This window comes from Saccopteryx bilineata, chromosome 1 (genome assembly GCF_036850765.1).
Source record: "Saccopteryx bilineata isolate mSacBil1 chromosome 1, mSacBil1_pri_phased_curated, whole genome shotgun sequence".
NCBI classification, from domain to species: domain Eukaryota; kingdom Metazoa; phylum Chordata; class Mammalia; order Chiroptera; family Emballonuridae; genus Saccopteryx; species Saccopteryx bilineata.
The window spans coordinates 131,132,005-131,145,326 of NC_089490.1; the positions used below are offsets into that span (position 1 = coordinate 131,132,005).

The 13,322-nt window shown below is 40.9% G+C and overlaps 1 protein-coding gene across 1 annotated transcript; it reads right to left on the reverse strand.

The window, feature by feature from the left end:
* Positions 1-1,151: 1,151 nt before the first annotated feature.
* On the reverse strand, positions 1,152-12,777 carry ZNF354C (zinc finger protein 354C). Its single transcript, XM_066252632.1, is given in 7 exon segments — positions 1,152-1,231; positions 1,234-1,372; positions 1,375-2,260; positions 2,262-2,352; positions 2,355-2,522; positions 11,951-12,046; positions 12,615-12,777. Coding segments are annotated over 7 exon segments (1,623 nt in total).
* Positions 12,778-13,322: the final 545 nt, after the last annotated feature.

Genomic DNA, 13,322 nt, shown 5'->3' on the forward strand with positions numbered 1-13,322 from the left:
CTGTGGATGAGCCTAGCGTATTTCTTCCAAGAAGCAGGTAAACTGATCTCATTTGCACAAGGGCCACTTAACTATGTCTTGCCTGCATAGTCAGGTTTTTTATTCTTCCCTCAAAGATATCTGTTGTGGATGTTGATAGTCCTATTTTCTGCTGCTTTGTTTAATATATAGTGTTTCCTTTATTCCTCCTACCTCAATGCCTCACTCATATTTCAGGCTGGGACCTACTCCTAATTTAGAGCTCTCTCTCCCCCTTTTGCCAACTTCTATTGTGAATTTACCTTTGCCACTCAGCTTAGTGTATCCCAAGGTTCTCTTATCACGCCACAGTTGCAGAGCTCCAAGGAAAAGCACCCTGGTCTCATCTCACCAGGCAGAGAACAGAGGCTCCATCTCCACACATGCTGCAGATGGCTTTTCCAGTCTACCTGAATCATTACCAGCTAGAAGCAGTGGTCATTGGGACTTGGACGTGAGCTTCAAAGTATAGAATTGTGACAATTCCAGTGCCATGTGGACTTTCCCTGGGTGTGGACTTTTTCTGGACTCCTGCTCCTTGTGATAGCTCCTAATGGACTGAACTGGAGTTGGGTTTCATTTTCAGGGATATGGAATGGTGTTGGTGCCAACTTGGACTTGGTGAACATGTTAAGGACACTACTCTTTTATGGACTGTTGTATTGGCCAAGAGTTTGCTTAAAGGATTAATCACTGAAAAAAAATACACACACACACACACACACACACAACACAAAACTAGATAACGAAGATGCGGCACATATATACTATGGTATACTACTCAGCCATAAGAAATGATGACATCAAATCATTTACAACAAAATGGTGGGATCTTGATAACATTATATGGAGTGAAATAAGTAAATCAGAAAAAACCTAGAACTGCATGATTCCATACATTGGTGGGACATGAAAATGAGACTAAGAGACATGGACAAGAATGTGGTGGTTATGGGGGGGAGGGAAGGAGGGAGAGGGGATGGGGGAGAGGCACAAAGAAAACTAGATAGAAGGTGACGGAGGACAATCTGACTTTGGGTGATGGGTATGCAACATAATTGATTGACAAGATAACCTGGACATGTTTTCTTTGAACATATGTACCCTGATTTATTGATGTCACTGCATTAAAATTAATAAAAATTAAAAAAAAAGAAATCTCTGATTCCATATTCCTTCCATTTATAGAGTTTTTCTTTATTGCAGACTTTCTGTGTCTACAGAGGTTTGATCTGTAACTGTAGGCTTTCCCACATTCCATACATTTATAGAGTTTCTCTCCAGTATGAGTTCTCTCATGTTCTATTAGGAATGAATATTGGCTGAAAGATTTCCCACACTGACTACACTGACATGACAGGGTTTCTCTCCAGTATGAATTCTCTGATGTTTATAAAGGTTGGATTTGTACCCAAAGGTTTTCACACATTCTGCACACATACAAAGTTTCTCCCCAGTATGAATTTTACAATGTTCATTGAAGGATGAATACTGGATGAAGTTTTTCCCACATTCATTACATTGATAAGGTTTTTGTCCAGTGTGAATTCGCTGATGCTCAACAAGAGCTGAGATGTGTGTAAAAGTTCTCCCACACTCCAAACATTTACACAGCTGTTCTCCAGTATGAAGCCTCTGATGTTCAGCCAGGGATGTAAGGTGGCTGTAGCCTTTCCCACATTTCCTACATTTATAGGGTTTCTCACCCTTATGGATCCTTTGATATCTATAAAGTTTTGCTCTACAGCTGAAAGCCTTCTCACATTTACCACATTTATAGAGTTTCTCTCCAATATGAATTCTCTGGTGTACAGTGAGGGTCAAATATTGGCTAAAGGTTTTACCACATTCCTTAAATTGATAGGGTTTCTCTCCAATATGCACTCTCAGATGATCGATAAGAGTTCAACTGCTGCTACAATATTTCTCACATTCATTACATTTGTAAGGTTTCTCTCCAGTGTGAATTCTCTGGTGGGCAAGAAGGGATGATCTATGGCTGAAATTTTTCCCACATTCATTACATTTGTAGGGTTTCTCAGCAGTATGAAGTCTCTGGTGGTCAATATGATGAAGACCCTGACTGAAGCTTTTCCCACATGCTTTACAAATATGAGGGTTTTCTCCAGAATAAACTTGCAAGCACTTTATTAGATCAAAATCCTGTTTAAAGTCTTTCCCAAAAGTATAATATATATTGGGTGTCTTTTCTATAGGAATACTCTGTTGTGTCACAAGAATTATTTATAAGTAAGCCTTTCCCTAACTCAAGACTTATATGGTCTCCATCACCATAGATGGTTTTCTTGTGTGAGGCTACCATTTGCCTAAATGTTTCTTCTGTTGTTCCTGCTCTGTTCTCTCAAATTCCAAAGCTTCTCCAAACATGATGCCCCAATGACCAAACTCAGTGGATTTTTCCTTTATTATTCCCTGAGATGGTTCTTTTATTAAAATGTCCTGTCTGGGAGGCAACACTTCTATTTCAGGCCATGTCTTGAAATCTGGAATTAATTAGAAGTATTAATACCTCCTCTGCTGGAAGAGGCAAACGTACACTGGTGGGACACTAACATTGGCAGTAATACATATAAAAGAGGTTTGATACCATTTGATCTCAAATCTGGACTTGAATCTGGAGAAAAACAGAATGGAAAGGAAAGAGATGCTAATAGGCTAAGGTGTGGTATGGAAGAACACACCAGACAAATTTACACTGAAAATTAAGAGAGCACAACTTGAGATGTAAAGGTAGGCACACAATGTATCTTGAAGAATAAGCAGTTTTCCAGTAGACAAGATGGAAGAGGTGATTTGAGCTAAAGGAATAACACACAAATGTTATAAATATGCAGATTTTCCCAGATCATAGAGCTGAAATTCAAGTGGCAATTGATGAGACTAAAAAGGAATGAGATAGGCTATGAAGTAGGTTTAATGTCACATTAAAGATTTTACTTTAGCCTGACCAGGCAGTGGCACAGTGGATAGAGCATCAGATTGGGATGCGTAGGACCCAGGTTTGAGACCCTGAGGTCACTGGCTTGAGCGCAGGCTCATCCGGCTTGAGCAGAGGCTCACCAGCTTGAGCAAGGGGGAGCTGGCTTAAGTGTGGGATCACAGACATATCCCCATGGTCACCGGCTTGAGCCCAAAAAACACTGGCGTGAAGCCTAATGTCACTGGCTAGAGTAAGGGGTCACTTGCTCTGCTGTAGCCCCCCAGTCAAGTCACATATGAGAAAGCAATCAGTGAAAAACTAAGGTGCTGCAATGAAGAATTGATGCTTCTCATCTCTCTCCCTTCCTGTCTGCCTGTCCCCATCTGTCCCTCTCTCTGTCTCTCTCTCTCTCTGTTGATGTCAATGAGGACAAAAGTAACAGACGTAAGGTCCAGTCACAAAGATAGAAGCCAAATATCACCAACCTATGTCACATGGTGAAGAGACATTATATTGGTGATAGATAGAATGTCACGGCACTGCATTCCAGCTCTCTAGCTCTGTGACTGAAGAATTTTAAAATCTCTGATACTGTTTCTTCAGATATAAAAAGAAGTTTCTACATTTGATTGCCTTTAAGTGCTCTGTCTAACCATAGTTTTATGATTTTTTTTAAAAAAGGCACTAGATTAGAGTGGGCTTAGAAAAGAGGTCAGCTACCTGCAGGTCTCTGTTTTTAATATTGTTCATGCCATTCTTTTCTGCTTCTCATGCCTTCCTCCCACCTCACTTCCCAGGTAGAAGCAGTATCCAGCTTGGCTAGCTGCCTCTAATATGAGAGTCCTAGGCTTTTGAAGATGGCAGCGGAGTAGGCGGACGCACAGATGCCCAGCTCTCAACACCAAACTGGAATACAAATCAATTCAGGAAAAATCAGCATGAAAAACCAACACTGAACTGCAAGAACAGCTCTCAAAAACCAAGGAGCAAAGAGGAAGCCACAATAATCCTGGTAAGGAGTGCCTGAATCTCTTCTGCTTACAGGAACGGAAGGGGGGGTGAGGCTGAGAGCCCAGAGAGGATTTCACAGAGGAAAAAGAGCAGAAACTACTGCTCACAGCCACTTACCTGGCGACCAGGGAGCAAGGTGGGTTGAAAAGACCAGCTTATCTCCCAAGTGGAAAGGACAAAAAGAGGGACAGACTGTGAGGGGCTAAGGTATGCAAGAAATGAAATAAAAAAGCTGACTCATTCGTGCTGGAGGCGGCCATAGCTGGGGGAGGGACTGAACCTTTCACAAAACAGAGCTGAAGTGCTTCCGGATCAGAAATCTCCAGACATCTATCCAGCTCCAATCAGCGTAACAAGACACAGCTGAAAACAAGAAGCGGGGAGGAGGGGCAGTAACTCAGGTCTCCATGGAGATCTGAGATACACCTCCCCCTACTGAAGCTGAGAAAAAACCCTGCCCCCAGTGAGATTAGTTGGTGGAAGAGACCTTCAGCATCTCAGGTTACACCCACAGCATTCCTGGTTACAGTTTCAAGGAAGCCCCCTGCTGAGATCAGTTAACAAGACTATCACCTGTTAAGAAAACAAACAAATCAAGACTTCAAAGCTGCCCAAATCCAAAAGTGGATTACAAATAATAGCTGATACCAACCCAAGAAGACCTAGAAATAACACAACTGAAAACTGGAGGCAGACAACACCAAGCCTAGACTCAACCAACTCTACAAATAAAACACCATTATGAGAAAACAAAGGAGTGCAACCCAAATGAAACCACAAGAGACACCTTTGAGAGATGAGCTGAGTGATATGGAAATAATCAAACTTCCAGATGCGGAGTTCAAAATAATGATTGTAAGGATGCTTAGGGATCTTAGAACAACAATGGAGGGGCAGTTTGAAAACCTAAATAAAGAAATAGCAAGTATAAAAAAGGATATTGAGGCCCTGGCTGGTTGGCTCAGTGGTAGAGCGTTGGCCTGGCATGCGGGGGACCCGGGTTTGATTCCCGGCCAGGGCACACAGGAGAAGCGCCCATTTGCTTCTCCACCCCCCCCTCTTTCCTCTCTGTCTCTCTCTTCCCCTCCCGCAGCCAAGGCTCCATTGGAGCAAAAGATGGCCCGGGCGCTGGGGATGGCTCCTTGGCCTCTGCCCCAGGCGCTAGAGTGGCTCTGGTCGCAATGGAGCGATGCCCCTGAGGGGCAGAGCATCGCCCCCTGGTGGGCAGAGCTTCGCCCCTGGTGGGCGTGCCGGGTGGATCCCGGTCGGGTGCATGTGGGAGTCTGTCTGACTGTCTCTCCCCGTTTCCAGCTTCAGAAAAATACAAAAAAAGAAAAGAAAAAAAGGATATTGAAATATTAAAAAAGAATCAGTCAGAGATGACAAATACAATATCAGAAATGAAGACCACAATGGAAGGAATTAAAAACAGGATGGATACAGCTGAGGATCGAATCAGCGAGTTGGAGGACAACTGGAATGAAGGAATGAAAGCAGAGAAGAAAAGAGAAAAGAGACTCAAAAAGTCAGAGGAAACACTTAGAGAGCTCTGTGACAACATGAAGAGAAATAATATCTGCATCATAGGGGTTCCTGAAGAAGAAGAAAAAGAACAAGGGATAGAGACTTTGTTCAATCATATCATAACTGAAAACTTCCCTAAATTAATGCAAGAGAAACTCTCACAAGTCCAAGAAGCACAGAGAACTCCATTAAAGAGAAACCCAAAGAAACCTACACCAAGGCACATCATAATTAAAATACCAAAGCTAAGCGATAAAGAGAAAATATTAAAAGCTGCAAGAGAAAAAAAAGTTATCACCTACAAAGGAGCCCCCATAAGGATGACATCCGACTTCTCAACAGAAACACTTGAGGCCAGAAGGGAATGGCAAGAAATATTCAAAGTAATGCAGAACAAGAGCCTACAACCAAGACTACTTTATCCAGCAAGGCTATCGTTTAAAATCGAAGGAGAAATAAAAAGCTTCCCAGACAAAAACAACTCAAGGAATTCATTACAACCAAACCAACGCTGCAAGAAATGTTAAGGGGCCTGTTGTAAACAGATCAAAGTTGGAAAAGAATATAGCAAAAAAAGGAATACACCTTTAAAGAAGAAAATGGCAATAAACAACTACATATCAATAATAACCTTAAATGTAAATGGATTAAATGATCCAATCAAAAGACATAGGGTAGCTGCGTGGATAAGAAAACAGGACCCATACATATGTTGTCTACAAGAGACACACCTTAGAACAAAAGACACACATAGAATGAAGGTAAAAGGATGGAAAAAAACATTTCATGCAAACGGAAATGAAAAAAAAGCTGGGGTAGCAATATTTATATCAGACAAATTGGACTTTAAAACAAAGGATATAGTAAGAGATAAAGAAGGCCACTACATAATGATAAAGGGAGTAATCCAACAGGAAGATATAACTATTATAAATATCTATGCACCTAATATAGAAGCACCCAAATATATAAAACAGACTTTGATGGATTTAAAGGGCGAGATCAACAGCAATACTATAATAGTAGGGGATTTTAATACCCCACTAACATCACTAGATAGATCCTCAAGAAAGAAAATTAACAAAGAAACAGCAGACTTATTGGAAACACTAGATCAACTCGATTTAATAGATATCTTCAGATCCTTTCACCCTAAAGCAGCAGAATATACATTCTTTTCAAGTGCTCATCGTACATTCTCTAGGATAGACCACATGTTAGGGCACAAAAGTGCTCTCAACAAATTTAAGAAAACTGAAATCATATCAAGCACTTTCTCTGATCACAATGGCATGAAACTAGAAATGAATCACAGCAGAAAAGCTCAAAAATTCTCAAACACATGGAAACTAAATAGCAGGATGTTAAATAATGAATGGATTAAGAATGAGATCAAAGAAGAAATAAAAAAATTCCTAGAAATGAATGACAATGAGCATACAACAACTCAAAATTTATGGGAAACAGCGAAAGCAGTGCTGAGAGGGAAGTTCATAGCACTACAGGCACACTTTCAGAAGCTAGAAAAAGCTCAAATAAACAACTTAACCCTGCATCTAAAAGAATTAGAAAAAGAACAGCAAGTAAAGCCCAAATGTAGTAGAAGGAAGGAAATAATAAAGATCAGAGCAGAAATAAATGACATAGAGGCTAAAGAAACAATACAGAGGATCAATGAAACTAGGAGCTGGTTCTTTGAAAAGGTAAACAAGATTGATGAACCTTTAAGTAGACTCACCAAGAAAAAGAGAGAGAGGACTCAAATAAATAAAATTAGAAATGAGAGAAGAGAAATAACAACTGACACAACAGAAATACAAAATATTTTAAGAAAATACTATGAAGAACTGTATGCCAAAAAACTAGACAACCTAGATGAAATGGACAAATTCCTTGAAACATACAATCTTCCAAAAATCAATCTGGAAGAATCAGAAAACCTAAACAGACCGATTACAACAAAGGAGATCGAAACAGTTATCAAAAAACTCCCAACAAAGAAAAGTCCAGGGCCCAATGGCTTCACAACGGAATTCTACCAAATATTCAAAGAAGAACTAACTCCTATCCTTCTCAAACTATTTCAAAAAATTCAACAGGAAGGAAGACTTCCAAGTTCCTTTTATGAGGCAAGCATAATTCTGATTCCAAAACCAGGCAAAGACAACACAAAGAAAGAAAATTATAGGCCAATATCTCTGATGAATATAGATGCTAAAATCCTCAACAAAATATTAGCAAACTGGATCCAACAATATATGGAAAAAATCATACACCATGATCAAGTGGGATTTATTCTGGGGAGGCAAGGCTGGTACAATATTCATAAATCAATCAATGTGATTCATCACATAAACAAAAAGAAGGAGAAAAACCATATGATAATTTCAATAGATGCAGAAAAAGCATTTGATAAAATCCAGCACCCATTCATGATCAAAACTCTCAGCAAAGTGGGAATACAGGGAACAGACCTCAACATGATAAAAGCCATCTATGAGAAACCCACAGCCAACATCATACTCAATGGGCAAAAATTAAAAGCAATACCCTTAAGATCAGGAACAAGGCAGGGGTGCCCCCTTTCACCACTCTTATTTAACATAGTCCTGGAAGTCCTAGCCACAGCAATCAGAAAACAAGAAGAAATAAAAGGCATTCAAGTTGGAAAAGAAGAAGTAAAACTATCATTATTTGCAGATGATATGATATTGTATATAGAAAACCCTAAAGTCTCAGTCAAAAAACTACTGGACCTGATAAATAAATTCAGCAAAGTGGCAGGATATAAAATCAATACTCAGAAATCAGAAGCATTTTTATACACCAACAATGAACAGTCAGAAAGAGAAATTAAGGAAACAATCCCCTTCACAATTACAACCAAAAAAATAAAGTACCTAGGAGTAAACTTAACCAAGGAGACTAAAGACTTGTACTCGGAAAATTACAAAGCATTGTCGGGAGCCGATCCACTAGTGCTGGCTAACAAGGTCACAGCAGAAGAAGATCCACAACTGCTGGTTGACAAAGTCACAGCAGAAGAAGACCAATGGCTGCTGGTTAGTAAAGTCACCGCAGTGAAGACTAACAGCTGCGGGTTGACAAAGTCACCGCAAAGGAAAGGCACAACGATACTTCCCCCTTTGACCTTTTTGAATTAATCTGGCCTTATATCCCCCCTTTTCTGGGTGTGTGCTATCATTCATGGCACAGGGATAATAGTACCGTACTTTCTTTGTAGATTCATAGTAATATCTTAGGAAATGAGACAGAGGGTGTGAGTTCCACAGAAAAGCCTGTAAGCCCCTTGAACTGGGCTCATAGACATAAGAGGCTGGCTATGATATCCTTCATAAAGGGTTAAGTTGGTAGGAGAATTTCTTCTTATTAATCATGTTAGAAAGAATAGATTGTGACTTATGAATAGGTAGGAAACAGTAACTATACACAGAGCACCTTTCAGCCTTCACTTAATTCATCACTTTTCCTCCCTAGCCTTTTCATGTGGTAGAGTAAAGAAACTTTCCATTCTTCTTGCATACCTGACCTGCAGGTGGTGGAACACTCTGAGAAAAGTAAAGTTAGAACTTAATTAGTGTATGAATATAGTAATAAATAAAATTTGACTAGACAATAGAATCCTAGACAAGGTAGAGTTATTAATCAGTACTGACCTTTTGGAAGTTTGTATCAATATTGTTATTGCTGTTCAAGTTATTGTATAATTGTACTTTGAATGACTTACCACCTGATTTATAGTTTATAGAAATGAATTAACTGTTACCTAGAAAATGTAACCATAGTGAAACAAAAACAATGACTAATCAATGTATTCTGAATACCATGTGATTGTAACTTAGTGTGTGTGCATAAAAGGAAAGCTAGACCAGCATTTGGCAGAGATGCCTGGCAGTAAATGCTAACTGGAGAATAAAGAGAAAGAAAAGAATTCGGCTCTCTCACTCGATTCGTGCCGACACCGTCTCTTCCTGTGGGACCCCTGGATTCCCCCCAGGGCTGGACCCCGGCAAAGCATTGATAAAAGAAATCAAGGAAGATACAAACAAGTGGAAGCATATACCATGCTCATGGTTAGGAAGAATAAACATCATTAAAATGTCTATATTACCCAAAGCAATCTATAAATTCAATGCAATACCAATTAAAATACCAATGACATACTTCAAAGATATAGAACACATATTCCAAAAATTTATATGGAACCAAAAGAGGACACGAATAGCCTCAGCAATCTTAAAAAAGAAGAATAAAGTGGGAGGTATCACACTTTCTGATATCAAGTTATACTACAAGGCCATTGTACTCAAAACAGCCTGGTACTGGCATAAGAACAGGCATATAGATCAATGGAACAGAACAGAGAACCCAGAAATAAACCCACAGTTCTATGGACAACTGATATTTGACAAAGGAGGTAAGGAAATACAATAAAGTAAAGACAGCCTCTTTAACAAATGGTGTTTGGAAAATTGGACAGCTACCTGCAAAAAAATGAAACTAGATCACCAGCTTACACCACTCACAAAAATAAACTCAAAATGGATAAAAGACTTAAATGTAGGCCGTGAAACCATAAGCATCTTAGAAGAAAACATAGGCAGTAAGCTCTCGGACATCTCTCGGAGCAATATATTTGCTGATTTATCTCCACAGGGAAGTGAAATAAAAGACAGGATAAACAAATGGGACTATATCAAACTAAAAAGCTTTTGCATAGCTAAAGACAACAAGAACAGAATAAAAAGACAAACTACACAATGGGAGAACATATTTGACAATACGTCTGATAAGGGGTTAATAACCAAAATTTATAAAGAACTTGTAAAACTCAACACCAGGAAGACAAACAACCCAATCCAAAAATGGGCAAAAGAGATGAATAGACACTTCTCCAAAGAGGACATACAGATGGACAATAGGCATATGAAAAAATGTTCAACATCACTAATCATTAGAGAAATGCAAATTAAAACCACAATGAGATATCACCTTACACCAGTCAGAATGGCGCTTATCAACAAAACAACACAGAATAAGTGCTGGCGAGGATGTGGAGAAAAGGGAACCCTCCTGCACTGCTGGTGGGAACGCAGACTGGTGCAGCCACTGTGGAAAACAGTATGGAGATTCCTCAAAAATCTGAAAATCGAACTGCCTTTTGACCCAGCTATCCCACTTTTAGGAATATACCCCAAGGACACCATAGAACGGCTCGAAAAGGAGAAATGCACCCGCATGTTTGTGGCAGCATTGTTCACAATAGCGAAGATCTGGAAACAGCCCAAGTGTCCCTCAGAGGACGAGTGGATTAAAAAGCTTTGGTACATATATACTATGGAATACTACTCAGCCATAAGAAATGATGACATCGGATCATTTACAATAACATGGATGGACCTTGACAACATTATACGGAGTGAAATAAGTAAATCAGAAAAAAAAAAAAAACTAAGATGAATCCATACATAGAAGGGACATAAAAATGAGACTCAGAGACATGAACAAGAATATGATGGCAACAGGGGCGGGAGGTTGGGGGAGGAGGGAGGGGGTGAAGAAGGAGAGAGGGGTTAGGGGAGGGGAGGGGCACAAAGAAAACCAGATAGAAGGTGACAGAAGACAATTTAACTTTGGGGGGGGGGTATACAGCACAATCAAATGTCAAAATAATCTAGAGATATTTTCTCTCAACATATGTACCCTGATTTATCAATGTCACTGCATTAAATTTAATAAAAAAAAAGAAAGTCCTACATGTTTTCCAGAATATAGGGGCACCTGTTGTTGGAAGTTCTGTTAGAACACAGCCACATCTATTCATTGAAGTTGTATTTCTGGCTGCTCTTGCACCACAGTGGCAGCAACTGGCTGCAATGGAGACCACAGGGCTCCCAAAACCAAAACATCTGCTATGTGGCCCTTTATAGGAAAAGTCTGCCGACTTCTGGACTAGAACAGCTGCAGTGGTCACGCTAATGATGGCAGGCTGCATGTAACCGTGGGGATAACCACCCATCTCCGAGAAGATGGAGGGAAATGCTGAGGATCAGAGACAAGAGGAACATGGATAACACTTTTAAATATGTGACTGGTGAAAAATGATAAAGAACTCAAAATACAGATGGCAGCGGAAAGTGTAATGAACCCAGGCTGATGTCAATGGAAAGAGCGCTGTGCAGAGTCACAGGACAGGGATGGGAGAGGGGCAAGGGGATAAAGGGAGAGGGGCAAATGCAGAGGGTGTGAGAACAGACATCCATATGGAGACCTTCCTGATGCCAAGAGGACCATCAGACCAAAGAGGCTTTTGCTAGGCAGTCCTGGACACTTGAGTGGGGGCACAGATCTCCCAAGAATGTCTAGAGCTGCCTCCTCCTGACATCACATGCAGGAGACACCCTGTGCTTGCCTCCCAGTCACTCACTCACTTACCTAGAGAGGAGTCCTGAGGAGTTTCTCTTTTCACCATGCAAGGATCTCTTCCCTGCTGCAACTGGCAGATCACCTCCAGCATTGGAAAGAGCATCCCTACTCATAAGGGAAGAGATGAAGTCTGAACAGATAGCATGAAGAGTACTCCCAGAGCTGACCCACGGGGCAGATGCCTGGGGTCAGAGGAAGGGCTGGTCTTTCAGGGACAGATCTGAACCAGTACCCAGCCTGGCTGTGTTGCCTCTAACATGAGAGTCCTGTATGTTTTCCAGAATCTAGCCACTGGAGTAGGAGGAAACTCTGAGAAAGGGGTGGGGGGAGGCATGAGAAGCAGAGAAATAAAGGATGTTACAACACAAATGAACGGCAGCACCTCGAGAGGTTTGTCCTCTCCCGGGATTGCAGCAGGGGAGGGACCTGCAGACTATGAAACCCACATGGGAGCAGTAGGGTGTCTCCACACAGAGGCTTCATTAGAGGCAACGTTGCCCAGCCTGTGGTGACACAGGGGATAAAGTGTTGACCTGGAATGCTGAGGCCAGTTCAAAACTCCAGGCTTCATACAACAAGCAACTACTATGAATTCATAATTCCTGCTCCTCTTCCCCTTTCTCTTTCTCCTCTCTCTAAAATCAAAATAATAAGTTAAAGGCAACCTCCTCACCAAGAGAAACCAGAGTGTGGTAGTTCTCCAGCATCACCTCCTGGTACAGGGTTCTCTGCACAGAGTCCAGGCACAGCCACCTAGCCCAGCTGAAGAGCACGGCCACATCCCTGAATGTCAGACTCCTGTAATGGCAAAGCCAGCCCTGTTCCTCTAAGATCATCTTCTTCACTGAAACACTCAGTAAGAAGATGACATGGGGATGTGTAGCAACCAATTCTGAAAATGTCTCAGGATTCTACATATTTCAAATAAACTACATCTGTTGTTTTTGAAACCAACCATCACTTGAATATTTCTCCCATCTCATAGACTCTTCTATATATGTGACATTAATGCTTCTTCCACAGAGAAGTAAGGACAGTTTCCTTCCCTTGAACCTGTATGAGAGATTACAGATGTCATGATCAGTAGAATTCAGTGGGAGTGATGCTGTGAGTTCCAAGGAGAGGTCAATACCTTCTACCTGCCAGGTCATACCTTCTACCTGGCTCCTCTGATGCTCACCTTTAGAACCTGGCCACCATGTTGTAAGCTCACAAAGATCACAGTAGATGCTTCCTCCAAAAGCCCAAGCGAGGTCTCAGCCAAGAGCTGGCACCAACTACCAGATACATGAGTGAATGAGACTTCAGATGACTCTAGCCCCTTAAGACTTTCAGCTAAGACCACACACTTCGTATGGGAAAGATAAGGTATTTCTGCTGG